This window comes from Vulpes lagopus, chromosome 2, assembly GCF_018345385.1.
Source record: "Vulpes lagopus strain Blue_001 chromosome 2, ASM1834538v1, whole genome shotgun sequence".
NCBI classification, from domain to species: domain Eukaryota; kingdom Metazoa; phylum Chordata; class Mammalia; order Carnivora; family Canidae; genus Vulpes; species Vulpes lagopus.
Window position 1 is genome coordinate 758,518 of NC_054825.1, and position 26,770 is coordinate 785,287.

General features: G+C 64.7%; 1 protein-coding gene across 2 annotated transcripts in view; it reads right to left on the reverse strand.

The window, feature by feature from the left end:
- The window catches only part of INPP5A (inositol polyphosphate-5-phosphatase A), a 160,014-nt gene that overhangs the window by 95,011 nt on the left and 38,233 nt on the right, over positions 1 to 26,770 (reverse strand). For both annotated transcript variants that reach the window (XM_041743652.1, XM_041743653.1), the window contains exons 2-3: positions 19,817 to 19,858; positions 2,792 to 2,892 (exon numbers count right to left, since the gene is read on the reverse strand). In XM_041743652.1, coding sequence (XP_041599586.1) covers positions 2,792 to 2,892; positions 19,817 to 19,858 — 143 coding nt within the window. The remainder of the gene's footprint in view (positions 1 to 2,791; positions 2,893 to 19,816; positions 19,859 to 26,770) is intronic.

Below are 26,770 nucleotides of genomic sequence, written 5' to 3' on the forward strand. Positions count from 1 at the left end.
TCTAGGAAGGAGAGGGGACCTAACCGACCACGCAGCGCCCCACGCAACGGTCGTCACGTCTGCGGCCAAGTCAAAAACTGACTCGGTGCGCGGCACAGTGTGAGCCCGGCCTGCAGAGAAGCGGGGACGCCGGCGAGCCCCACGCGGGTCAAACATCAAAGGTCTCCGGGAAACCGTGAACGTGACCAGAGGTAAAAATTCACACCGCAAGGGACACTTCTCCAGCTGAAAACAGAATCCAGGGGTGGCCGTGAAAGCAGGTGAACACCCAGGGAAACAAGTGAACCCGCGGTCACTGTGGGACACGGTGACGGGAACCCGCACTGCGGCGACACAGCCGGAAGTGTGGGGCCCGGGAGACAGCACAAGGCGCCCCCAGGACGGCGCCCAAGGACACAGCCAGGATGCGGGGACACGGCCAGGATGCGGGGACACGGGGAGGACAGCCGACGGCTTTTCCCAAATCCAATTAAATTAGACGCCCAGGGACAGGGAACCACCGAGGAAAACCACCCCCACCTGCAGCGGGGACGGGCGCACCACAGGGACCCTTGGCAAGGCCCACGGCCAGGCGCCGCCCGCCACAGCACGGCCCAGCACAGCGCAGTGACGTCCTGCCGGGGGACGGGCCGCTGGGCTTCTGGCCACGACGAAACACCTTCTGACGCTACAGACTTTCTTCAGGCAAACAGAAGGGAGAGAACGTGTCAGCGGTGACTCGGGCTGATGTGACGCACACGGCCCGGGGAGGGGGCGCCGCACGGACACCTGCGCTGCTGGAAATAAACGGCCTCTTCTCTCGCTTTTTGATCTTCTTATAAGGTAACAGCTCAGAGCAAACATGATAGCGTGTGTCACACATGGTGCAGGTAGGAGACCGACCCGATGGCAGTGCCGGGACGGCAAGGGGACCGCAGAAACGGCCGTCCACACGCAGGGCGGGGACGCAGGGCAGGGACATGGGGTGCGGATGTGGGGCAGGGGTTAGGGACTGGGGCGGGGGAACAGACGTGGAGGGGACACAGGGCAGGGACACGGGGTGGGGACGCAGAGAGTGGATGCAAGGTGCAGACACGGGGCAGGGGTTCAGGGACTGGAGTGGGGTACATGGGGCGGGGACATGGGGTGTGGACACAGGGCAGAGGTTAGGGCTTGGGGTGGGGGAACAGGACCCGGGGGGGACACGGGGCAGGGACATGGGGTGGGGACACAGGGTGGGCGTTAGGGACTGGGGTGGGGGAACAGGATGTGGGGGGACCCGGGGCAGGGATGTGGGGCAGGGGTTCAGGGACTGGGCCGCGGGGCCGCGAGTGGCCTCCCTCCACCAGCCGGCTGCGCACCTGCAGGGCCCCTGGGAACCCCCGGCCCCCACACGCCCGCTCGCGGCCTCCCCAGGGCTCCTCGGGTCACGCCCTGGCTTCTGCCCGAAGGTGTGTGGCACAGGGTCTGTTGATAAACAGCTGACATTCGCCCTCCCATTCACTCAAACTTCTCCATCTTTAGCACGTGACACATTTTGCACCTTTTCAAAAGAAATCTCTCCCTGCCGCTGAGCCGCAGACACTTCTCCTTTGGTCTCAGTGTCGTCTCCCTGTCACGTCTACTGACACGCGTGACACTCGTCCCGGGTGCGGGGATGGGGGGAGGCCCAGTGTCCTGTTCTCATGCAGACACCAGTGGCCGGTCCTCGGCTGCAGAGGGCAGGGTGACGCGGGGCGGGGACCTCCTGAGCACCCTCCGCCCCCCCCCCCCCCCCCCCCCCCCCCCCCCCCCCGCAGCCTGGCCCCGCCCTCGCCACTTCCCAGGGAGGCCGCAGCCCAGCGGGGCACGGGGACGGGCGCCCACCTCACGCCTCCTCAGTATCCCTGTGGCTACTCTTGGCTCTTCAGCTACGTCCCTCGCTCTCCCACACTGACCTTCGTAATAGTTTAAGCGTCAAAAAAACTCTGATTGCTTTAAAAGTACATTTTTGGGGACCCCTGGGTGCCTTCAGCCCAGGGCGTGACACCGGGGTCCTGGGATCGAGTCCCACATCGGGCTCCCCACATGGAGCCTGCTTCTCCCTCTGTCTCTCTCTCTCTCTCTCTGTGCCTTGGTGTTTCTCATGAACAGACAAATAAAATCTTTAAGAAAAATTTAAAAAACAAAAGTACGTTGTTTTGGGAAAACACGGCCACTCTTTAAAAAAGTACGCCCCTTAACAGATCAGGGCCCAATTTAACCAGAGAACACGGAGCCTCGCGTCCACCCAGCACGTCAGGGGTCCCGAGCACGGGTGAGGGGGCGGCTGGCAGCTGACCCCCGGCGGCCATGAGGCCCACACCCCCGCTGGCACGGGGCCTCCACTGGCCGCCTCCAAGGGCAGGAAGCTCCGGCCGCGCTCGGCGGGTAGTTGGTGTGCAGGTCCCAGCTGGGGGAGGCCCGGGCCACACCTGGGGCTCAGGGGGGCACATGCAGTGGGGCCGGCGGCAGAGACCATGTCCTGGCCCCTCAGGCGGGAGGCAGCGCAGAAGGTGGGCACCCTGGTCCCACCTCCCCAGGACAGGCTGTCACCTTGTGGTCCCTCCTGGGGACAGGCTGTCACCCCTGGTCCCCCCTCTGCAGAGACAGGTTGTTGACCCCGGTTCCGCCCCCCCCCAGGGACAGGCTGTCACCTTGTGATCCACTCCCCAGGGACAGGCTGTCGCCCCTGGTCCCCCCTCCCCAGGGACAGGCTGTTGCCCCTGGTTCCCCCCAAGGGGCAGGGCATACGGGGAAGAGGCGCAGGGCCATGGCGCGCACCAGGACTTACTTGACGAACTTGTCCACATGTGACATGGAGGCCTCGTAGTTCTTCCCTCCGAATTCCTGGCAGTGCAGGGCCATGAAGTGAGGCTTGTGTGTGTGCACGACCTGGGGAGGGAAGCGCAGGACACGGTCAGAGGCTCCGCACTGCACAGCCACGCGGGGAAGGTGGCCAGGACAGGGGCCCCGCACCCCCCACAAGCCACCTGAACGGTTGCGAGGGCTCCTGCATGCAGTCCTTCTGGCCCCATGTCTTCTGTTCTCCTGATCCTAGTCCCCACGTGGGTTCAGAATGATCAGAACCCGCGTCTATAACCTCGAGGTTCGTCCCCTCCCGTTACAAACACACATACGTGCCAGCGTGGAGCAGCTGTTAAACCCCAAAGGAACAAACACCCCTATTATCATCCCACTGATGACACTGGGGCACGTCCTCCACGGCGGCTGCAAGCCCAGCTGGCGCCCGTGCCGAGTGTGTGTGCAAACACCGCACGCATGGGCGTGTATGTGCATGTAAGCACGTGTGCACGTGTGGGCACGCACACGCTTCTAAGCTGCTCGGAGAAAGCCAAGCGGACGGCGTGCTCGCCCGGGGCTGGCGCTGCCCTACGCGCAGTGTGTGCACCGGCTCCCGACATCGCCAGGGGGCAGGGGCCCAGCGTCCATGTCCCCGCGGGGCACGCGGCCGCCAGCAGGACTGCCCCCAGGTCCAGGGCCATGCGGCAGCGGAGGTGGCATGGCCACAGAGCCGCTGCCCTGCAGCCAGAGGACGCAGGGCCTGGGGCGGCTGCGCGGCGGCCACGGCATCCTCTGGCGCCAGGGCTCGGCAAGCCGCGGACCCGCCCCGGGCCTTTGTTACCGGACAACACGAGCAAACATCCCCGACGGTACGGTTTCCTGAGCCGCCCGGCGACGCCGTCAGGAAGTGTGGTCACTGTCCGGAAGCCCTGCAGCCACGCCCCAGCCCAGCCCAGCACCGGGCTCCAGCTCCCCGGCACTGACCCACGCTGGAGTCCCGGGGCGACCACGGCACGCGCTCACGGCAGCGACGGGGCACAGCCACCCCGCTCTCCTGGGCCCGGGGACAGTGTGTCACTCCTGGGCCCGTGAGGCGGCCAGGCCACTAAGCCCGGGCTTGGGGCAGGGGCAAGGGCCGCGGGGACCACGGGACCCAGAGGGCGGAGGGCAGTGGGGTAGGGGTGCGGGGGCCCATCCCCACGTTCCCGGCACCCGTCGCACTAAGTGCACGTGCCTGTGGCTGCCAGGGCCGTCTTCCGGGTGTCGTGCGGCTCCTCCTCTCTCCCTGACACCGAAGTTCCCCTTCCCCAAACACAGCACCCCAGGGGCACCCCTGCACACGTCTGTGAGGTCACCTGGACCCCAGCCTCGGACGCGGTCTCCTGCAGGGTCTGGTGGCCAGACTGGCGCGCACAGCCCCAGTGGACAGCAGCTGCCTCTAGGACTGAGCCGGGCCCAGAGCACGGGAGGAGGAGGAGGGCGCCACGCGGGACGGAGGCTGCGGGCGCCAGGGACGCACGGCACGTGTCAGGGGACACGCGGCCCACAGCGCGGCCAGGAGGCTCCGCAGGCAGCGGCTGCCCCTCCGTCCACCGGCAGGCGCCCAGCGGCACAGCCCCCTTGTCCTCCCCTGGGCCACGAACAGGCCACAACCTGGGCCCCAGGACTCGGGCGCGGGACCAGGGGACCCAGGATGCGGCCTCAGGGCTGGGAGGGGGACGGGGGGGTGGGGCAAGGGCGGGGGGCGGGACCACCGGACCCAGGACAGCGGGGTGCAGGGCCAGGCCCTCAGCGCTCCCCGCTCCCCAGCATCACCTGAGGAGTGACAGCCCGGGGGCCACCCCGTACCCTCCGTGCTCTGGGCCCGCCCCGCCAGCGCACCCCTGCTTAGCGCACGCCGGGCCTTCCCCAGGCGGCCTGTCTGCTCGGCCGGGCCTGGGGCAACACAAACCTTCTCAGAACAGGCAGCTCCGCTGCGCGGCCCTGCAACGCCCAACGCTGTGTCGGTCTTGGGCTGCCACAGTGGCCGAGGCCTGCGTCAGGCTCCAGAACTGCCCACGGACTTCCGACCACGGACCAGGCCTCCTGGACAACGGAGCCGCCGTGCAGGCCCCCTACCCTGACGGCGCCGCCCGGGCCGGACCCCAGCCACCGCACAGCGCTCTGCCTGGACGAGAGCGGCCTCCACTCGCCCCCACCACCCGGGATCCGGAAGGGAAGATGTCTGCAGGCACCAGGGGCTCTGGACACGTCCCTGCCAGGCCCGCCCTCGGGGGCCACGGGCTCTGAAAGGCACTGGTGGGATGGACTCGAGCAGCAGGTGCTTCGGGGTGTGCAGAGGGCAGCGGGGGCGTCCACGGGCACCGGCCCCCCGTCTGCCCCTCCACCCGCAGGCGCCCCACCCTGCCAGGCTGAGCCTCGGCCGTGAGCCGGACCAGGAGGTCATGATCTGGGGCAGCGCAGGTCACGGTCTCCAAAGCCCACAGGTTAGCAAAGCCTTCGGCACTGGCTAAGGACGCTGATGAAGGGAACCTGCTTTCCCCTCGTTCTGACCCGGGGGCCACCTCTCCGTGCACCACACCCCCCGGGAGGCCTCGTCAGCCCGGATGGGTTCTGCAGGGTGCTCGGGGTGTAGGGCAGGCCCCCCGTGGGGGCTGAGGCCGGCGGCAGGGAGGGCAGGGCGTGCAGGGTCCCGGGAGCTGCCCTGGCCGCCCCTCCCCAGGCCCTGTCGCCCGCCCAAGGACGCGGGGTCCCGAGGAGCCCGGGTGCGCTGCAGGCGCTCTGAGCACAGGCCCTCAAGGGCAGGCCCAGGCCAGAACCCCGAGAGCCAGGCCCGAGTCCCTGCCCTGACGCCATCCAGCCGTCCGTCCCACAGCAGCTCACGCTCTCCGGGGAGCATCCTGACCATCCTCCCGCCCCCTCTGCCTCCCCCCGCCGCTCTGGGCAGGGCCTGGCTGCTTGACCTCGCTCCCTGGGGACTCCCCCTCTCCAGCACGGCCAGGCTGCCACGCCATGCACCTGTCCCAGGCGACAGGGCCTCAGCATGGCTGTGACATGTCCAGGGAGCACTGGTCCCGACCCTACGCCTCGCTGTGGGGTTGGCCGCAAACTCACGAGGGTGCGGGGCACTTAGGATGGGGCGTGGGGTCTCAGGCCTTCCACCTCTGCCCCGGCACCTGCGAGCCCGCCTTGACGCACCCCAGCCAGCAGCTGGGCAGCCACCCTCCGGCTCTCCACCTCCTGCGCCCGCACTTGGCTCCGGGTCTGACACCCAAACGCCCGGCGCTGTGTCCCGGGGCCGCACCGCTGCCCGGCTCCTCAGGAGGCGCCTCTCCTGCCCACAGTGCGGCCCCCGCGCCCCCTGGTCTCCAGGCGCGACAGCTAGTGCACAGGACGGCGCCCTGACCCAGCCGCGCTTCTGGGCCAGGAGAGGCCTCAGCTTGATGTGTACCGGACGGAAAACACAGCCACCTTCCAAATTAAATTCATATTTGAAACTAAACTTTAACTGATTGTAAGTTTAAATAAACAGCCAAGACAATGGCTCTTGTGACTTGACTTTATCTGTGTGAGCTTCCCTGACAGCGACGGTCTCTGCGGCGACCCCACGGCCCCAGCAGCAGAGGCCGCAGGGCACGTGGCCCAGAGGGACGGGGCCGCCAGAGAAGGGGCACACGCGAGGGGAGGCAGCCCCGGGCAGCTGCGGACCCGGACCCGCAGAAAGGGAGGCAAGGGGGAGCCGGGCTCACAGGCCGGAAGGGTGGGGAGCCCCGCGGTGCCTGCACCTCGCCGGGTGGGCAGAAGGGGGTGCTGTCGGGCCGGGACTCGCACAGGCCTGCTCCAGCTCCTGCCCAAGGACAGGCATCCCACAGCCCCGCAGAGACAGAGCTGAATCCACCAGACCCCATCTGACAACGGGGGAAACACCTGAAATCAGAAACACGAAACAAACCAGAAATGGGCCAAAAACAAAAAAGGAAAGATGGCATTACCCTCAGGAGAGAAATGGAAAAAATACAAAATCTTCACAGAAAAGAACAGAGAACAAAGTACTAAGGGAGGGAGGCTCTACTGACAGGTCAAGCTGCAATGAAGGGGGCGGAGGTGGGGGGGACGGGCAGAGGGAGGCAGACCAGCGCGGAGGGGAGGGGAGAGTCCACAGAACTAACCCTTACAATCCTAATCCGAGGCAACCCCAGAACACAGAGACCTGAGGTGTACCCCACAGCCCCCCCAACAACCCCGCAGAGCGAGGCGACCTCGCAGGGGCGACCTCCAGGCCTCCAGGTCACAGGTCGGCGAGGAAAACCGAGGGTCAGAACCACACAGGAACCAAGGGGGCAACGGGACGGCCGCTCTGCAAACCTCGATCCCTTGGATCAAGTGTGAGCCAAGGACTCACACACCACCTAAGGGTCCTTCAAACCTCAAAGGCTTGGAAAACGACTTTTAGACAGAAATCTAGGGAATTCCGCCCGAAGCACATGCGGGCAGACGTTTTCCGTGGAGAGAGCCACGCCAATGCTCTCAGCTTGGGAGGTCATGGCGTCTACACGGCCACAGCTCCAAGGTGTCAGTGTAGACAACAGCACACGTGTACACACACACACGTGCATGCACGCACACAGCCACCCATGAGCCTACACGTGTGCACATGCAAACACAAATGGACATTTACAGCCATGCGCACATACGAGCACATGCGTGTGCAAACCCACATGCACCCAGCCACACCCACATGAGCACACGTGCATACGTGCCCACACACGTGTACACATACCAGCACATGCGTGCATGCACACACCCACACACATGTGCACGCATATTCATGCACATACATGGGCACACGAGCACACACACAAGACCAAGTGACACAGCCAAGCACCCTGACGTAAGAAGAGCCCGGGTGACGGCTGCACGCAGTCCTCTGTACACACTGCAGGGCGGTCATGGCCGGGTCTCCGGGACTCCCGAGACGGCACGTGGAGTGCACCGGCGAGGGCAGCCCACAAGCAAGGCCACCCCGCGTGATTCCACCGACATGGAAACCTAGAAATGCAAACCCACGGATAGCAGGGGACGGAAAGCAAACCAGTGGCCACCTGGCACGGGGCCCCGGAGCGGCCACTCCAGCCTGCAGGAACCGTGTGGCACACGAGCCTCCAGGGTGGACAGGACGCGCCGCACCACCCACTTCGAGCACGCGAGGCCCACTCTACGCCACTTACACCTCCATACAGTCATGAAAACACGTTCGTTTCTACCCAGTGATGCGCCGTGGGACAGGAAGTCCGCATGAATCAGGAGACGATGGGGGACACCTGAACGCAGACCCGACGCTCAGGACGTGACGGAGCTCCTGCCAATCTTTGTAGGGGGCACCGCGATGCGGAGGGTGCTCTGTCCCTCCAGAGACACACGCAGACGTGCTGACATCTGACGTCGTGCTGCCTGGACTTTGCTCCAAGTGACGGGGGGCGGGGGGCACGACCACAGCAGGACCAGCGGGAGCTGGAAACCGCGAGCGAGGGTAGCGGGCACCGAGGGACGTCGTCCTGGTCCCTCTACCTCACACACGTTTTAAATTCATCATTTATAAAGCGTGTTCAACACGTTCATCATCTGAGTTGGAAGGAGCGGGGCTCAGCTGCCCGCCCCCCGGACTCCGGAGCTGGGCAGGGGGCCTGAGGGACAAGGGCGAGGTGACCTCTGGCGTCCCATCTCCCCGGTTCCTTCACGGCAGGACCCCACGGCTCGTGTCGGCGTCCTCCGCTGCAAGTCTGCCTGCAGCGCCCAGGGGAGGGCAGGTGCCTGTGCGCAGGGCGTGGGACCCGTCACCGTGTCACTCAAAGCAGACACACCAACTAAGGACTTTGTGTGAAGACAGATTTAATTCCGGCATGTGGGGAAAAATTCAAAATAGCTCATTAGAAAATAATCATTTTAGTGACACATTGTGAAAATTTTTGCTAAGGAAAATGTTTCCTTTGCAGCTGAGTGAAGCTGTATGGGGCAAATGTCAGCTCGCCCGGACAGCGCCCTGAGTCGCACGGGTGGGAGGCATCTGGCGAGGGGCTGTGCTCACCCCACGTGGACGATGCCAGCACGCGCCCTCCATCGTGCACACTTACCCAACCACACCCTGCAGCCAGGTGCCACCCCTCTGCGATGACAGGAAGCGCCTGTCCGGTTTCTGACGCATCCCAGGAACTGCCGCCCGGGGGGACAGGTGTCCTAGGGTCTGGGCCAGCAGCTGCCCGGCGGGTGTGCTGGCAGGCCTAACAACTGGCTCTCGGGGGCAAAGCCCCGACTGGTTGAACTGACCCGTTTCCACGACAGCACTGCCCTCTAAGCCCCCACTGAGCTCCTGACAGGACGGCCCTGGACCTGGAGTTTGGGAGACGCTCAGGGACACGTGGCCACAGTCTATCCCCTCCTGCAGACACTAATAGCCCAGATCCCAGGAGTAAGACGCTATGAAGTAACCAGGGCGCGGTGAGCGCGGGGCAGCTGTCCTCTCTGGTTTCGTATCATTTACGGGGTCACAGGTTAACAGAACCAGATGGTCAGTGACGCCGCATGGAGCAGCCAGGGCCTGAGAGCGGAGGGCTTGCACAGCTGGCGGGGGCAGGCGGGGGGCAGGCGGGGTGGCGGTGCGGGCTCTGCAGGAGGCACATCCGCCAGAGGGATCCTGCTCCGTCCTGCCTGGCGGAGACCCCGTGCCCGGGGCCCTGGGCCGCCTGGGTGTCCATTTCCTGGGCAGCCTGTCTTGGACAGTCACCGAGAGCCGTCGGTGAGCCTCCGGGCCCGGGCCCTCAGCACAAGCCGACGGGTGGCAGGAGTTCAATGCACCGCATGGATCAGTGTGGCCAAGGCGCTGGGAGAGCTCTGGCCGTTCCCCAGCCCTTGGGGAGGGCTCGGGACCACGGTGACCCTGGGCATGGATTCCCCAGGGGCCGACAACAGGGACACCCTGAGGATGGACAGGAAAAGCCCTGCACCGCGGGGGACGTGTGGGGCAGCGCAGGCCTCTTCTGGTCGGAAACATCTCGGGCCATGACCCGGGGGCAGGTGGTCTCCAGGCCCCGAGCCTTCACTCAGCTGGGTCCTGCCCGACGGGGACGCTGGCATGTCCTCACCTGGGGCAGCGAGCAAGTCACCGCCCAAAGTGCATACGCACATCACCAAAGTTCTACAAAACAAAAAACAGCAACAACAAAACACCTTCTGCTAAAAATACACGGTTCCTTCATCATAGGATCAAGAAAAATATTCCGGAAAAGAGGGAATTGGAAACGTGGGCAAGAAAGCGCAGGAGGACGCCCCAGCACACAGGGCAGGTGGCCTCCAGAGGTGGCCTCGCCCACCAAGCAGGGAGGCGGCCGCGCCCAGCGCACGGGAGGGGGGGGGGGCTCCCCGCCAGGAGGCAGCGCTAAAAATAGCAGCAGCCAGGCCTTGTTAGGCTTTCTGCAGAGAGGAGCAGCGGCGTGACCTAAAAAGGAATTACGTCCTGCACACAGGCCCTGGAAGCCTGGGAGCCAAGATAAGGCGCGGAAAGGGGACAAAGGAATCTCTCGAGAGAAAAGCTACTGCTCGTTACACATCGGCTGCGAGAACACGCTCATCTGGGAGACGCTCTGCCCACCCGGGCCGGGGCGGCCGGGCCTCCACTCTGCAGGCCGGGGTCGCCCTCCCCAGGCCCCGGGGTCGCGCCGGGCGGGCGAGGCTGGAGGCTGGAGGTGGAGGCCTGCCCCCTGGAGGGAGCCCACACGCCGCTGCCCGCGGCCCCAGGGACACCCGCCACAGTCCACACCCCGCGACCGCTGCCCGGCCGCTAGCAGCCCATCTCCCCACGGGCCAGCGCGGGGAAGGCCACAGGCTTCCGTGGCCCCAGCGGCCGGCGGCGGTGGCGAGGGCTCTTCGGGGCCAGCGTGAAGCCGGGCCCCTGCTCGGCGTCCAGGATGGGCCCAGCCCCGCCGTGCGCACAGCCGACCGCGAACGCCGAAGCTGCGGCTCCTGGAGGCTGGACGGGCCACCAAGCTGCGCGGTGTGCGTGCGCCGATGCGGGTGAGCAGGAGGCCGCTCCTGTTACAGACCAGCAGCGCGCACCATGGCTCCATTAACACACCTTGCTGCTCCGGGACATCAAAGCTCTCCCGGCACGGGTGGATTTTCACTTAAGCAGCACTTTCCCCAAGTGAGGGGGAGCAGGACCACGCCGGAGCCCTGGCCCATACGGTGAGGCCTCCCACCTGCTTCGGGCTGACCACAGGGCTGGCGGGGGCCACTGCCCAAGACACCGTGGCGCACCTTCCAGAAGGCCGCTGCCCGACGCCCACCCACCACGCACACCCACACGGCCCCTTCTTTGTGATCCCAGGGCCCACACCTGGCCCTGGCCTTCCCCTCGCCTGCCCTCTGACCCCTCCACCTCCCCAGTCCCCCCAGGGAATCGGCCTGGCCTGAACTCCCAGCCCGTCCCTCCAGAGCCTCGCGACGTCCACCCACACAGGGCCCGAAGGACTCACTTCTAGCCCCACAGGAGTTACCACCAACCCCGCAGGGAACCCCGGATCTGACCCAGGGCACAGCGGACTCTCCTCTCCTCCTGGGCCCACCAGGGCGGAGGAGCACTCCTCCTTCCTCCCTCCTCACGCGCCCACATCTGCCGCCCGCCCTGCAGCAGGCGGCCCCCTCGACCCCGAGGCCCCAGTTCCCTCCTGAGCCCCCCGCCTGCAGCCCCCCTGCCCCTGCCTGCTGCCAGGAAGCCACGCCCAAGCCCCTTCCAAGGCCGCCCTGCCGCTGGACCCCTGCCCCCGGCACACCCGCCTCCCGCCCCAGGGCTCCCCCTCAGGGGCCAGCTGGGCCGTTGGCCCTGCAGAGGCTGGCGGTCCCATCCTGTGGCTGCACAGCCTCGGGCACATCTCCTGACCCCTGCGCGCCTCAGTTTCCTCATCTGTAGAGTGGGGCCACGGCAGAGGCTCCGCTGGGCTGCGGCTGGCGGCAAGCACCCACAGCTCCGCTGGCAGCAAGCACCCACGGCTTAGCCCAGGGCCGGCTCCGGACGAGCCCTTGAGATGGAGGAAACACAGGTGCGTTGGAGCATGAACTCCCCCATCACCTGGATCCGCAGCCAAGTGTTGCCTGCACCGCCACCAGGGCCTGCAAGGGCACGGCGCCGTGAGCTCCCTCCTAGGTCACTGCAGTCGCCACGGGTGCCAGACCACCTTCCGTGGGCCTGAGGCTGAGAGGCGGGCCCGGCAGTGCAGCGACGGGCCTGTGGAGGCGAGGGCCTGCACTCCCTGGCCCACCTGGGAGGGGAGAGGACACAGGGCCGGGGGTCGGAGCGACTCTGGTCCCCGCATGTACGGCCAACCTGCAGGCGTCCATGGGTGCCGGCGGCCACAGGGGTCTCCGTCGTGGTCAGCGGCTGTGGAGGTGACAAGGGGCAGCTCGCCACGTCTGTCCTCTGCATCTGCCACGGTGCCACTCAAAACGCACCCAGGCACATTGTGACGTGCCGAGGAGGTGGAGTACAGCGGGCAGCACGGAAGGACAGGTGGGAGGTGTCCAGGACCGCGCGGGGTGAGGGGTGGGACGCGTTACTGAAGCCGTTTCAGCTCCTCCTCCGTCCTGTTCCACCGTGGCTCCCAGACAACTGGGACCACGTGCTCTCACGGGCTCGATCCTACAAGATCCTACGCACTCTGGCCACGCTTCTGCTCGAGTTTTACACATTCTTCTTCGTTTGTAAGACTTCTTCATGAAGTTTCTTAAGACTGCACCTTTACAGAGTCAGCTCCATCGCCCTTTCCTCAGTGATCCCTTCAGCCATCGGGAACTCCGAAGCGCCGCCCCGTGCACCCAGAGAAGACACGATGTGGCTTGTCCCCCTCCCCAGCGCTCCCTGCACACGAGGGACAGGCCGGGCGGCAGGGCCCGCTCAGCTCACCACGGTCCGGCGGGCACTGGCGTCCACAGTGCACAGCGGCTGGCGGCCAGAGCCCACAGGCCACGCAGGGTGCTGGCACGTGAGAGCAGCAACTGTGTCCTTCCTTAGGCCTTCGTGGTCCTCAGGCCCCAGAGGGGTGGTGCGAGGGTCTGAGTTGCAGGCTCAGACGTTCACAAAGAAACGTCCTCAGGAGGTGAGGCCTGTCATCAGCTCTGGATCTGAGAGTGCCTTCTAGAACAGCGCTCACACAGGCCCGAGGCCCTCCCCAGAGCGGGAACTGCGGGTCCGCAGGGCACGTGACCCACAGGACGGCAATGGCGAGGGTCTCCACTGCACCAGCAACGCAGCCCCCGGGCACGCGGACCGTCCGTATCCCGACCGTGTCCGCCCCCGTCTGCTCGCCCCACACCCGGCTTCTCCCAACCAGCTGCCTGCAGCCAATGGCCTCCACGAGCGACCTCACCGAGGGCCAGAGGGCAGAGGGCCTGGGCCGTGTCGTGGGAACCCTGGTGCCCGAGCCCCAGCCCCGAGCCCGCTCCCTGAGCGGAGTCTTGCCGCTCGCCGTGACTCCCACTTCTTCTGACTGACAAGCAGCTCTGGGGTTTGGCCAGTTCCTAATTATGATAAGTCCTAATTCCTCCATTTTCTTCTCTTATGAATGATGCTTTCGGTGTGTCTAAGACATCGCTGCCTAATTCAGGATCACAAGGATTTTCTCCTAAGATTTCTTCTAGAACTTCTACGATTTTAAGTTTTGTATTTAGGTCCGCAGCTTACTTTAATCTCCGTGTGGGGTGCCAAGTACAGAAATTCTGCGTCTGCAGGTGGACAGACGGACGCCAATTTCCCAGCACGTCTGCGGAACACACGTCCCGTCCCGTCGTGAACTGCGGTCAGCCCTCGTCCCCCGCCTGCCATGCTCCCGGGTCTCTGGGTCCCTCTTCGGCTCCACTGATGTGTAGCTCTGTCCCGACACAGAACGCCGTCCCCGCTGCTACGACTTTACAGTAAATCCTCAGATGAGACCGTGTGAGTCCCTAACCTCCTGGCAGACCTCGTTCCCTTGTCCTCCCAGGTAGCTGCAGATGTGTCTTGCAGGCTTCTACCAAACAGCAGGCGGAGGCGTCACGGGCAAGGGCACCACACGGGACCTCGGCCGGCGGGGGCCACGTGCTAGCACCACGGCGTCCCCACGCCACGAACCGGGCCTGCCTCCGTCTCCCCCTCGCACGTAGGTCGCAGGTCGCGGTGCGCCCCTGCCACGCCCCGGCCTCGTCCCTCGCTCCAGCACAACCGTCAGGGTCACGTGCGACCTGCCCCACTGTGCACAGCGAACAGGAGGGAGATGCTTCCACTCAGCCCCGTGTGCTGCCGACTGAATACCTGGGCCCACGTTAGCAAGGCCTCCGCGGACTCCCCGTGGCGCCCCAGCAGCGCCTCATACCTTCACCCACACACGTGGTTTTGTTCCTTCCTTTCCTTTCCTCTCCCCGTCTGTCTGCACCTGCCAGGACCCCCGGGGCCACAGGGAGCGGGAGGGGGCCGCCAGCGCTGGCGCAGGCTGAAGGCCCCCTACGGCCGGGGGCAGGTCCCTCACTTCTTCATTTCCTGAGACTTCTCATCAGAAGTGGTTCTAGAATTTGCCAGATGCTTTGTCTGTGTATATCGAGATGATTGTTGGCTTTTCTTCATTAATCTGTCGATGCAGATTTTATTGATTGATGTCCGATCTCCATTTGCTGTTGACGATGCGCTGCCCTCTGATACGCAGTGTTTATGCGGCACACGTGCGTGTGACGGGGTGGCGTGCACCGGTCCACACGGTGGATGTCAGCGTTTTCTCCTTCACGCATGTGGGAGACGCTGGTGCGTGTACTCTCAGGACTAAAGCCTCCGCCTGCCGTGGTGTCGGGACTGGCATCGCAGGAAGAGGAGGCAGCAGCGCCTCCTGGAAGTTTCTGAACTGTCATTGTTTCCTGCTCAAACGTGTGACGGAACTGACCGGGGAAGCCACACGGCCCTGGAGTTCTTTGTTGCGAAGAGCTGGGCAAATTTTAATTTTACCATAACAGAAAGAGAGCTACTGAATTCACTTCTTCTTGACCATAAGCTTTGAAGCTGGACTTTTTCACTAATATGTTCCTTTCATATAAAATATAAATTTATTAGCATAAAGTTGCTTATGATACTCCCTTCTCGGCTCTTTCTTTGACATCTACAGGATTTTTAGGGATGATGCCCCTGTCGGATTTCTGAAATTGGTGATTTTGTCTTCTACCTTCAAAAATTAGATGTAGAGAGCAGCCCGGGTGGCTCAGCGATTCAGCACCGCCTTCAGCCCAGGGCGTGATCCTGGGGTCCCGGGATCGAGTCCCATGTCGAGCTCCCTGCGTGGAGCCTGCTTCTCCCTCTGCCTGTGTCTCTGCCTCCCTCTCTCTGTGTCTCTCATGAATAAATAAAATCTTAAAAAAAATTAGGTGAAGAAATAAAATAAAAAGAAATCAGAAATCAGTGGATGAAAAAACAGAAAAACAACAGATGTAATGACACCCAAAGCAGGTTCTCCAAGATGGTAAAACTAAGTCCTCCAGCCACACTCCCGACTGGTTTTCTCCTCCTTAGGGCCTATTTTCCTGCATCCTTGCCGCCTGCTAACCTTCGATGTGGGGTACACAGTGACCATACCCCCAACCTCGCTGGGTGCCGGTCCAGGCGCCCCCACCCCTGGAGGCAGGTGGGGAGGCCTCAAGGCAGCTCTGACCCTCTCCGTGGTCACCGCCCGGCTCGGCCTGAGGTCTGAGGTTTAAAAACCAGTTTCACAGACGTTTCTATTTTAAGGAGGGAGGGGAGGCTTCCTGCCCGTTCCTCCAGGTGACCTGGAAGCAGGTGTTGCTCATCACGTTCCTTTTACCGCTGCTGTCAGGAAAAGCTGAGCTCCCTGATTTGAGTCATCTCTTCCTTACTAATCGCTGAGCTGTTTTACGATTCCGTGAATTCTAAAACTTAAGAGCGACGCAATGACGTGCGGCCGCAAGAGCACAGCGTCTGGAGGGGAGAACGGATCACCTGCCTTTGAGGCAAATCCGCTGCTGGGAGAATCCGGGTTTGCTCTGCGGAGTCTTGTGCGCAGCAGGCATAATGTGCTGCTTAACTTACTCGTCTGGCGGATAATAAATACTTATTACCACGATTTTTAGAATCTTCAATACTTGCTCAACTTATATTTGCATGAGAGACAGCTTATCTGTTTTAAAATGTATCCACACATCACGATGAACTCCGAACAACCTAGAAATCCATCAACGGAACAATGACTTGAAAAGCGATGGCCTGTCCGGCTAATGAAACACTGGAGCCAAGAAGACAGATGGTGTGCGCTCGGTGACGGAAAGACCTCCCAGCTTACCGGAGAAGAGAGTAACGTGCCGGGGAAGGTGCCCTGCGCCGGGCACACAGCCCGCGAGGCGCCGGGCATGAGCGTGGAACCACGGGCGCAACGGGGCGGGGGGAACCGACTGATTCATCCGTTCTGCTTTGTACAACTGCCCCGGACTGTTACCCGAGAAAGAAGTGCTGAACGCACACCACGCGCCAGACACACCCCTGACGCTCAGGAGAGGCAGCGAGCGGGGCGGCAACCTGGCCCCGGAGCGACTCGCGGACACGCCACCGTCACAGAGTGAGGAAGGTCCAGCCTGAGCTCCCAGCAGCCTCCCCCAGGGTCCGGAGAGTCCAGGGTGACCCGGGCAGCAGGACAGCCCAGGTGTGGCCACGGCTCCTCAAGAGCCTTCCTGAGCACCCCGCCAGCAGGGGCCTGCACCCCCAGCTCCAGGCAGGCCGCTCCCTTCCCGGCACCACCCCAGGCCCCGTAGGCTCTCCCGCTGTGTCTCCCGCGTGACGGGCACTCCCGAGGGCAGGGTGTCTGACCGCCCTGGCGGTGGCCTCTCCCTCTCCTTGCAGGGGCAGTGATGCCGTCACGGGCAGGCCTCGTGACCTCTTCCGACCCTAGTCTCCTCCCAAGGCCCCGCCTCACACACCTGCTTCAGTGCAGGACCGTGGGAGCCCTGAGGATCCGGCCCGCAGCAGGTGCAGAGCCTGCCTTCCCAGGGGCAGAGGTAAATAAGCACCCGACAGACAGACTGCAAGTTCAGGCGGTGACGATGAATCCTTGGAGCACGAGTGTGGGGGGGAGGCCAAGACTGACCCAGAGGGTTGGGGGTCGCCGGGCCCACGACCGGAGCTGGGGGCAGGGAGCCCAGGGGTGGGAGGTGGGGAAGTGGGGACCTGGAACACCTGTCATGTCAGAGGACAGAGCAGAAGCCACATGCGGACCCTGGGTCTCCCCTGGGGGGCCAGGAGCAGGACAGCCACCGACCTGAGCTGATTTCAGGGAGCACCGTGCGGCCCAGAGAGAGAACAGGGATGTGGCCGGCCCCGGGGGAGGTTCTGGGCAAACCGAGCAGGGGGCTCGGAAGGCCTGGGGCTGCTCCAGAGGAGGAGAGCAGGACTGGCCTGTACTTGGGGCCAGCGCACCCCAACAATGGGGACATGCGTGTGACCGGCCCGGGGCCCAGGGTGCTCAGGGAGGCTGGATGGGGAGGGGCACAGGGCGGCCAGCTGGGGTGACACCAGACAGTGCACCCCCTCTGGTGCCACGGCCACATCCAGGACCCAACAGGTGAAAGTCCTGGATGCCAAAAGCACCAGGGGCTCGTCAGGATGAAGGATGGAAACCCCAGCAATATTTTCTCCTCCCTGCATTTTTATGGCAAACGAGGATTACAGAAAAAGCAAAAATTAATCCAAAGGTTTAAAGGCATGAATGTCATATTCAGTTCCTGTGTTTATACAAGCAGCCCATCAAAGGCTACTCTGAAAAAAACAGTAACTGCACGTAGGAACTCCAGGATTAAACATTTTTGGAAAAGGCAGTGGCCCTGGGCCCCAAGGCCCTCCTTCCCGAGTCCGCCAGGCAGGACCCGCTCCCTCTGCGCAGCTGCGGGCGGCTGGCCGATCACCGACCAGCTCAGCCCACCGTGTCAGGGCGCTGGTGTTACGCCCTTACTTACAACAATCGTCGCAGAAAATTCCCTAAGTGTCGCTGGAACTTCTCCTTCTGAAGAGACTCCCGCCAACAAGGCAGGAAGCGCTCACGGGCACCAGCACGACCCTCACGCACGAGCCCTTCTCCCGGCAATAGCTCAACGCTCCGAGCAGGACCCGGAGCAGCACCCAGGGCTCTGCCGACAGCCTGAGGGGCACCCTGGCCCCCCGCCCTCTGGGCTCGAGTGCAGCGAGGAGGCTGAGGGAGGGCGACAGCCCTGAGGTCCGCAGTCGTCCGGGGTCAGCGTCCAGAGACCACACTGCCCAGCTCTGGACTCACTCACACGTCCCAGCAACCGCGTCATAAGCAGAGTAGGAAGGGGAACGGTCGGGGCCCCCACAGGGGGGGCACCCGGGACGCACCCGCACCCTTCCCGGCCCGGAGCCAGGACAGCCACGCTCGCCCTCCTACACCTGCTCCTCGCAGCTCCAGGTCCACCCCGCGCCACCCCCCCCCGCCCCCAGGACCTGCCTCTGAAAAACAAAGAGGAGCTGTAGCTTCATGTGGCAGCTGCTCCAGCCAAACTGACACAGACCCAGGAGCCCGGAGAGCAGGCTGGAGGGGACCCCGGGGCCCGTCCTGCCCCCGAGGCCGGCCTCCTACCTGGAGCCGCACCGGGGAGCCCTGGGCGGGGCAGAGTGTTAGAGGACGAAGGGCTGACCGCCCACCAGCCCTGCTGCCAGAGGCCCTCCCGACAGCCTCCCACCCGTCCATCCCAAGGGACGCTCCCTCCAGAGCATCCCAGATGTCCCAGGGATCTGCCTTCCCTCCAAGAACCAAGCACAGCACCTGGTGACAACACATGTGGGATGGCTGAGGGAGGGACCCCACCTCCAAGCACCCAGGGGGACACGCGTCGCTGGATGCCAGGATGAAAAGGCCCGCCCGAGGCTCTTCCCTCCAGCGTGGGAGCAGGATCGGCCACCCGCTGCCACTGCACCCTGAACCTGTAGAGGACGGCTCAGCACCCGCTGCCCCACCACCCAGCCACCCTCCACCCCCGGCGTGGGCAGCGGGACCTAGAGCAGCCCACTGGCCCGTTCTCACAGCCCCGTGCTCAGGCCACCCCCGCCCCGAGCCAGGACCTAGCATGGAGCCGGCCGGATGCAGCCCACGCCCAAGGGACCCACTGCTGGGCCAGCCCCACAGCCCCACAGCCCCTCGGCCTGCGGACCCTGAGAACAGGAGGGAGGGAGGCCCAGGGCCATCGGCGGTACCTCCTGCGGCTCCTGCTCACAGAGCACGGCACTGGCTCACAGAGCTGCAGGAGGGCAGCAGGCCGTGCCCCAGCCGCTCCTCCCCCGGGGCCCCACCTGTGCCATCCTGCTCCCAGCTGCCCTCTGGGCTGCCGGCCCTCACCTCCTGGCGGGCCAGTCAGCCACTGCCCCAGCCAAGCTGGTGCCAGGCCCTGGGCTCCCCTCACCCACAGAAGCCCCTGAGCATCCCGCCTCAGAGTGGCCTCTCCGACCCCCACCCGGGGGCCCCCCACATGTCACATGCTCAGCCCTACGGCACCGGTCATCCTCACTGTCTGCTGCTCCAAACCTGCCCCGGCATCCGGCACAGGAATCACCACACACCGGGGGTCCCACCAATATCCGCTCCACACCCAGGGCTGGAGTCTGGCCCCTTGTGCTGGCGACGCATCCCCTGGAGCCTGTGCCTGGGCCACCTCCCCTGGCCCGGGCTCCCCCGCTTTCTGCCCAGACCCTATCACGGCCCCTCTGGCGGCCGTGCCAGCTGTGTGCTCCCCAGAGGCATCCTCATGTCCCCAGCAGCTTCCAGTGGCCTCCCCCTCTGAATCCTGGCCCGAGCGGGGAATCTGAGGAGCCTCTGAGGGGAACAGGACGCCCATCACAGCCATGCACGACTCGGAGAGAACACGGTTCCCACAAAAATAAAATACTCACGACGTAAATACTTCCTCTGAGAGAGCTGCCGTCACAAGTACTTCTTACCTGATAGAACTCCCGAAGCCAGTTCTTCTGTAGGTTTTCTGGCTATAAATTAAGAAGAAAAAAAGACAGTCAGACCATTGGCCCAGCCCCAGAGAGCCACGAGCAGAAGCTAACGGTCTTCATCAGGCCCTTGCAGGCCTCACTGGGGGTGTCAGCGGGGAGCACAGTCCGGGGGGGACCCTCCTGGCTCCCAGGAGAGGCCCCGGCTCCGCGTGGGGGGACCACGTGCAGGCCGCCCCACAGACACAGCTCTCCAGGCGACAGGCAGGCCCACAGCGCCCGGTGTCCACACCCGTCCCCACGGGGACTGAGCTTCTGCCCTGAGCCCAGACGCCCCCACGACCCAAAGTCATGGCAACCCGCGGCCGGCCCCCCAAGCAGGTGCTGGCTGCCCGCATCCTGATACACAGGAAGACAGAACTGCCCACGAGGTCCCAGAAGGAAGAAGCCAGGCTGCGGAGCAAGGGCCTGCAGGCCACCGGGGGAGCAGAGGCGGTGCCCGGGCTGCAGCAGGTGTGGGCCTGCACACCCCAGGACCAAGCTCAGGGGGCTGGGCCCAGGCCGGCAGCCCCCCCCCCGACTCAGCAAGCCACCCGGACCCTGTCTTCCCTGCAGAGGAGTGAGGGGGAAGCTGCCCCAAAAGACAAAGACCGGGTGGGCTGGGCTGAACGAGCCACCAGGGCAAGGGGCAGCGCATCGCGGGGTGTCAGTGTACAGACCCGGCCACGGGGCCACGGGGCCACGGCACAGCCCTGGGACCCCGAAACCAAAAGGGAGAAGACAGGTGTGGGGCGGAGCAATGGGTGGCCCACAGTCCAGCGGATCCCAAACGGGCGGGCAGAGTGTGCACGGGATCCTGAGGACACCCGTCCCCAGAGACAGGTGCCACCACTGCCAGAGGCACCGGTGGGAGTCACAAGAGGTGGGAGTGGCCCAAACATCCGCCCACAGACAGGACGTCACTCCACCTCGAAGGGAACAAAGCAGGGACACCTGCCCCAACGTGGGGGAGCCTCAAACTCGACGCTTGGACAGTCCACAGGGGGAAGCGGACTGTTGCGGGGGCCACGGCAGCGAGGGGTCTCCAGCCCTCCGTGGGGTGACAGGAGTGCCGGGCGATGGTGGCTGCAGCGCCCCATGAGGCCACGCCCCCACCCCGTGGAGCAGCGACACCGCGGGGAGGCGCCACGGCCAGGACAGGGGCGGCGTGGCCAACGAACGGCCACAGGACAGCGGGACCACAGCCCTGCCCGACCCCGGCCCAGTCCCGCAGGAGCAGAGGAGCTGGGGGCAGAGCTGCCCCTCTGGGGAGGTGCCTAGGCACACCCGTGACCGCCGCCTTTCACAGCCCTGAGTGAGGGAGAAGCGCCAGCGGCCCGGGCCCGTGGCCTGATGTGGCCTGACGCAGCCCCGCCACCGCCCCCGAGGGCCCGCGGGGACTGTGGAGAGCACCAGGCTCAGGCGCCGCGGAGGGGGGGGGCCCCTTCTCCCTCCTCTTCCTCTTGCTCCTCTCTACCGAGCTGGCAATCGCCAGGCCTTACTCTCCCATTTTCTAACTTAATCTTAAAAGCTTAAGCCAGAGACAAACAACGAGGTGCTCAGGACGCCGGGACAACCCCTCCAATAACACTGGTCACCGCAAGCAACAGGAAGAGGCAAGGGACGACCAGGGAAGCCACTCGCGGGTGAGACGAGAGCGGCCGAGCCTGCGGGGCGGGAGCTGCACCGTGACAGCCGCGAACTTTACTGCATGAAAAGCTGCTACCAACAGGCCAGACCAAGAGCAACGACTCACACGTGCCCCCACCGTGTGCACATGCGCATGCTGGCTTGGAAGCTGCAGGCCCCAGAGCCGGACGGTGCGGATTACACGTCTCCACCGACACGGGCTTGGCACCATCGAGCAGAACCGTCCGTGGGGACAGAGCGTGCCAGGTCTGCACCTGAGATGTGGCCGGTGTGACTGAGGGCCTGAATTTCTACTGTCACTTAACCCTGAACAGTCACACGGCTGCAGAAACCCAGCTCAGGAGGAAAAAGAGGGAAGCTTCTAGGTCCCACAATGAAGCAAATGTAATACTGACGTACAGACGTGATGAACACGGCACGTGCAACAGGGCAGAAACCGGGACGTCCGGGGGCTCAGGGGATGAGCACCTGCTTTTGGCTCAGGGTGTGATCCCGGGGTCCTGGGATCGAGTCCTGCATCGGGGTCCTTGTGAGGAGCCTGCTTCTCCCTCTGCCTGTGTCTCTGCCTCTCTCTCTGGGTCTCTCATGGATAAATAAAACCTTTAAAAAAAAGAAAAGGGACAGAAACCTGGGGGCCACCCCTATCCCACCGACGGCCGTCAATACAGACACCCGAAACTAAAGAATGATGAGAAGCGGCTCAGGACCACGATGCGAGGAGGCTCCCACGTCTGGGTGGGTTTACCTCCCGGGACTTAGCAGGTATTCAGTGTCCACCTGCGAGAAGGATCCCTGGAGAAAGATGCCCTCTCGGCTCCGGCCGGGGGACGGGAGGAGGAGCCCGGAGAAACACACCCAGGTCCATCTTGCTGGGAAGAGACCTCACGGGCGCCCGAGCCCACCCCTGGAAAGGGTGCTTCCCCCAACCCGCCTGTCTACGGCACGGAAGGACGGGCAAGGGGGAGCTGAAAAACACGCGTGGGGCGCCCAGGACAGGGACAAGGCGCACCAAGGGTCTGAGATTTAGCCACAGGCTGCAGAGCGCTCCCCTCCCCGACGGCAACAAGGCACCGGTGCCGCGACGGCAGGCGCCAGCACAAGAGGGCTGAGGGATCCTCAGGGAGCCCAACACAAGCACGAGGACCCCGACACCACAGCCACAGCACGCAGGAAACACGGCCCAGAGGCAAGGCGGAGATACCTGTGTCCAGACAAAGGGCATCAGACCCAGACTCTGCCATGACCCAGACTCGGGAACTGTCCGGAAGGGAATTAGAGTGCAGCACGGGCTGTGATGGGAACATGGGGAGCACAGGACGGAGGAGCCGCACAGGCAGTGTGACGGGAACTCTAGACTCCAAAGGAAATACTAAAATCAAAGACACCGTAGCAGAAACGAGGAAGGCCCTGAATGGCTCATCAACACCCTGGACGCGGCTGCGGTAAGGACCGGCGAGCCCGAAGACTGTCACACAAACCCCCACAACAAAGATGCAGACACTGGAGAAGCTACAGAGCGTCCCAGAGCCCACAGACACTGTCACACGACGAGGGCCCAAGACCGCGTGGCCAGCGCTCGTGAGGCACCAACGGGAGGGTTCTTCAGAATGAACGACGAGCCCGGGCCACAGGTGCAGGAAGCTGGGGAACGCGCGGGGGCGTAAATCCCGGAAAACCTCCTTGCAGGCACCCGACGCTCCCCCTGCAGAAACCCAGCAACAGAGCATCGGGGAAGGGGCGAGAAACAGAGGGGCCAGGGGCCAGCACCTCCCGACAGGCAGGCAAGCAGGAGAGTCACCGGGGCTGAGGGACCCACCCAGGACTCTGCTTCTAGTAAAAGGATCTCCCAAAAGCGAAGGAGAAACAAAGACGTTCTCAGACACACAGGACAGGAAACTCCTCACCAGCACACCTGCCCCAAGGGTAATGTGTGTAAAAAGTTCAGCAAAAAGGAAAACCACAGAGTCACAATCGTGGATTTACATGAAGAAAAGATGGAGAAGAAACAAACGCAAGTTCTCCAGTGAAAGTCTGCAACCACTAGGGGCCAAGCTCTGGCGAGCCGGGAAGTGCCCCGCCTGTGTGCCCAGGGGACCCTCCCTGGGCATGGCGCCCGGGAAAACCGTAAGGTGTGGCTCCCCCGATCGGGCACATTAGTGATGAGCTGGAGTGATGAGTCCACGGAGGTAGGCAAACCCCGAGATCAGCTGGGCGGGGCATCAGCTGGGCGGGAGCAGAGGGCGCTCGGCTGGGGCCTGTGGAGGCAGCTGCCCCCCTCCCACGGTGGCGAGGACAAAGCGCATCTCTGGCCCGCCGGGAAGGCAGCTGGGAGGGCCGACGTCCCCGCGGGGCGGGAGAGCGGGGCTGTGCCCACGGCGCAGGACACGGGCACCGTGTCAGCGTCAGAATCCGGCGCGCTGTGTGCAAGGTAACAAGTAGGTGTCGCGGCATCCAGACTTTGTTGCGTGCTCAGGTCCACGGGGAAGGAGGCTCTAGGGCGCCCGTGGTGAACACGCTGTCCTACGACGCGCCGCGCGGTCTGTGTGCTGACCGCCCGCCCTCAAACACCGTGGTGACCAAATACATGGCTCACGTAGGTGTTCAAATAAACGGCTCTCAACGCTTCCTTCGTTCACGGGTGTTTCTGGTGTTTTTCTGTTTTTTTTGTTCAATAACAAATCCGGGTTTATGTTCATCCTCCTCCTGTTACGGGTCAGTTTGCGGCACAGCTCGAATCCTGGCTTTCTGTGTGACACGTGTCCTCGCCTTGTGCGACTTGTTCAGGGGCGACCGCTGAGGGCCGCAGGCTGCACGCGCCCCCGAGCCCGGGGCCGAGACGCCGTCACTGCCGCCGCCGCAGACATGACAACGACAGAGAAGAGCCTGAGGCCCCACGATGGGGAAGGCGCAGGGTCCGCTAACTACGGGGAACGTGAAAGAACTTAGAGCAGGATGTGAAATCAAGACGCAACCTCGACGGCCCCCCTCGCCGAGAAGCCGTCGGAGGCCGCCCAGGGAGAAACCCCGTTTAGCGCAGCTCCGTCAACGAGGTGACCACGGGCAATGGCGCCAGGAACGAGCACGAGCCCCGGCAGAGGCGACCCCGGCCCGCAGGGAGGGCGGCCCACACCCCCGCCAGCGCCAGCGGGTGTAGACTCCACACCCCGAGCTCCGCACTCGACTGTCAGGTCCACGAGGCAAAGCGCACCCCGACTCGGAGTCTACACCCCATTCCCAAGGCGGACAACACGCTCCCCGCAGCCGGAACCAGGCGCAGAGGGACGGATGCCAGGCTGACCGGGGAGCGGGCGCCAGCGGCCACACACCCACGGCTGACCTTCCACACCCAGCACGTCTTCAAAGGTCTGATGGGAAAGTCACCGCCAGCAGAGACCCTGCCCGAGGAATCCAGAAAAGGCCTCCAAGTCCGCGGACTCGTCGGCAAGACAGTCGCCCCGTCCCCGGGCGGGACTGGCCAGCTGGGCCTGGCCACACAGCGGGCGCGCCAGGCGAGCGAAGGCACCCTTGGTTCTCCGGGAGCAGGGGCCGCGGGGAGGGCCGACCGTGGTGATGCTCGCCGTGACCGCGGGCCTGGCAGGTGAGGCGGGGCCGCCCGGCCACTCAGGGAACACAGCTGCGCCCCATGCTGTCGCCATCCCCACGGCCTGGCCCAGCAGCCGCCGCTGCCCCGAACGGGCCTGCCCCTGCCGAGCTCAGCCCTGGCCCGTCCCCCTCACGCAGCGGCCCACGGCTGCCAGGAGGAAGTGGGCGCCACAGGGCACTCGTGGGACCGACCCCCGGGGCTCTGGCGGAACACAGGCGACAGCTCAGGACACAAGCACAGCACAGAAAGCACAGCCCCGAGTCCGCGCCCCATGGCGCTGTCCACTGGCCAGGCCCACGGCTCATGGGACCCACGTGGGCGCTCGTCGGCCCCGGCCTCCGACTCCAAAGGCCCTTCTCAGGTCAGGGGCCCTGCAAAGCAGAAAATCCACTTCCCGGAATCCATAAACTGAGGCAAAAAGTACACGTTCAAACCCACAAAATACAGTAAAACGTACTTCCTAATCCATAAAACCCACGTGACTGCCGAGTGCGAGCCCGGGGGGCTGGGAAAGCGGCCTGCGCTCGGGGCGCCCACCCGCACTCTGGTCTCGGCCCTCGGTGGGGGCTGCAGGGCGCCCAGCATGGGGCGCCCGGGACACAGTCACGCGGTGCCCCCAAGTACCACGGGCGCCCGGTCAGCCGGGGGGGGGGGGCGGCGGAGATGCGGGCAGGCCCTGGCTGGCCTCCCGGGCGGGGACCCGTGTGGGGACAGGGGACACGGGGACCCCCGTCCTGTGTCCGCCTCCCTCCTGCCCGTGTCCTCACCGCCCGGCCCGGGCCGGCAGCACTCGCCGCGGGCACGGTCAGAACCCGGCGTCGCAGGCAGGACTTCCTTAGGGAGGAGCCGAGGCCGGGCCGTGGGGGAAGAGCGCGCGACGCAGGGGCAGCTGCCACGGGAGGGAGCCCCTCGCGGAGCCCCCAGGCGGGAGGCAGGCCTGCGGGTTTAGGGCGGCGGTGGAAGGCCCTGCTCTGGCCCGGGCCGCGCACCCTGCCAGCCGGCTCCTGGGGCTCGGGCGCAGCGGCCGTGGGGGGCCTCGCTCCAGGGACTGGCTCGGGGCAGGCATGGCTCAGAGGCCACGACCGCGGCGTCCTGCGGCGGCGGCAGCTCCGGGTCCCCGACCTGTGTGCCACCCGGAAACCCTTTAACCTTTCAAATACAAGTCACTGAAGAAAAAGGAGCAGCGGGGGCTCCCCTGGGCACAGAGTGGGCCAGGGCCGCCCGGACGCGCCCGGCTCCCCGGGACATCCCACCCCACGCCCCACACTCCTCCCCGCAGACAACCGTTTCCTTTCACACAGAAGCGAATCTCCTCTGCGCGTCCATAAATCCGAGGCTGCACAGCCTGGAGACGCAGCAACGCCCCCCCCCCGAGCGCCCGCCGCGGGGCCAGCACGGGGCCAGCACGGGCCCGCCCGTCCCCTCCACCAGGGCTGGCGGCGTGGGCGCGCCCACGGAGGCTGGGAGCGCAGCGGCGAGCTGCCCCGTGGAGACGACCCAGTGGCGCCTGTGAGCAGCTCTCACGCGGGACAGGGTTGGGGCCCACGGACGATGGAGGCTGAACCTGCAACTGCAAGCAGTGCGCCCGGGCGGAGCAGATGACCGGCGGCCGGCCATGTGGCTCTCAGCCGAGCAGCCCACGGCCCACGGCGCGACACTGA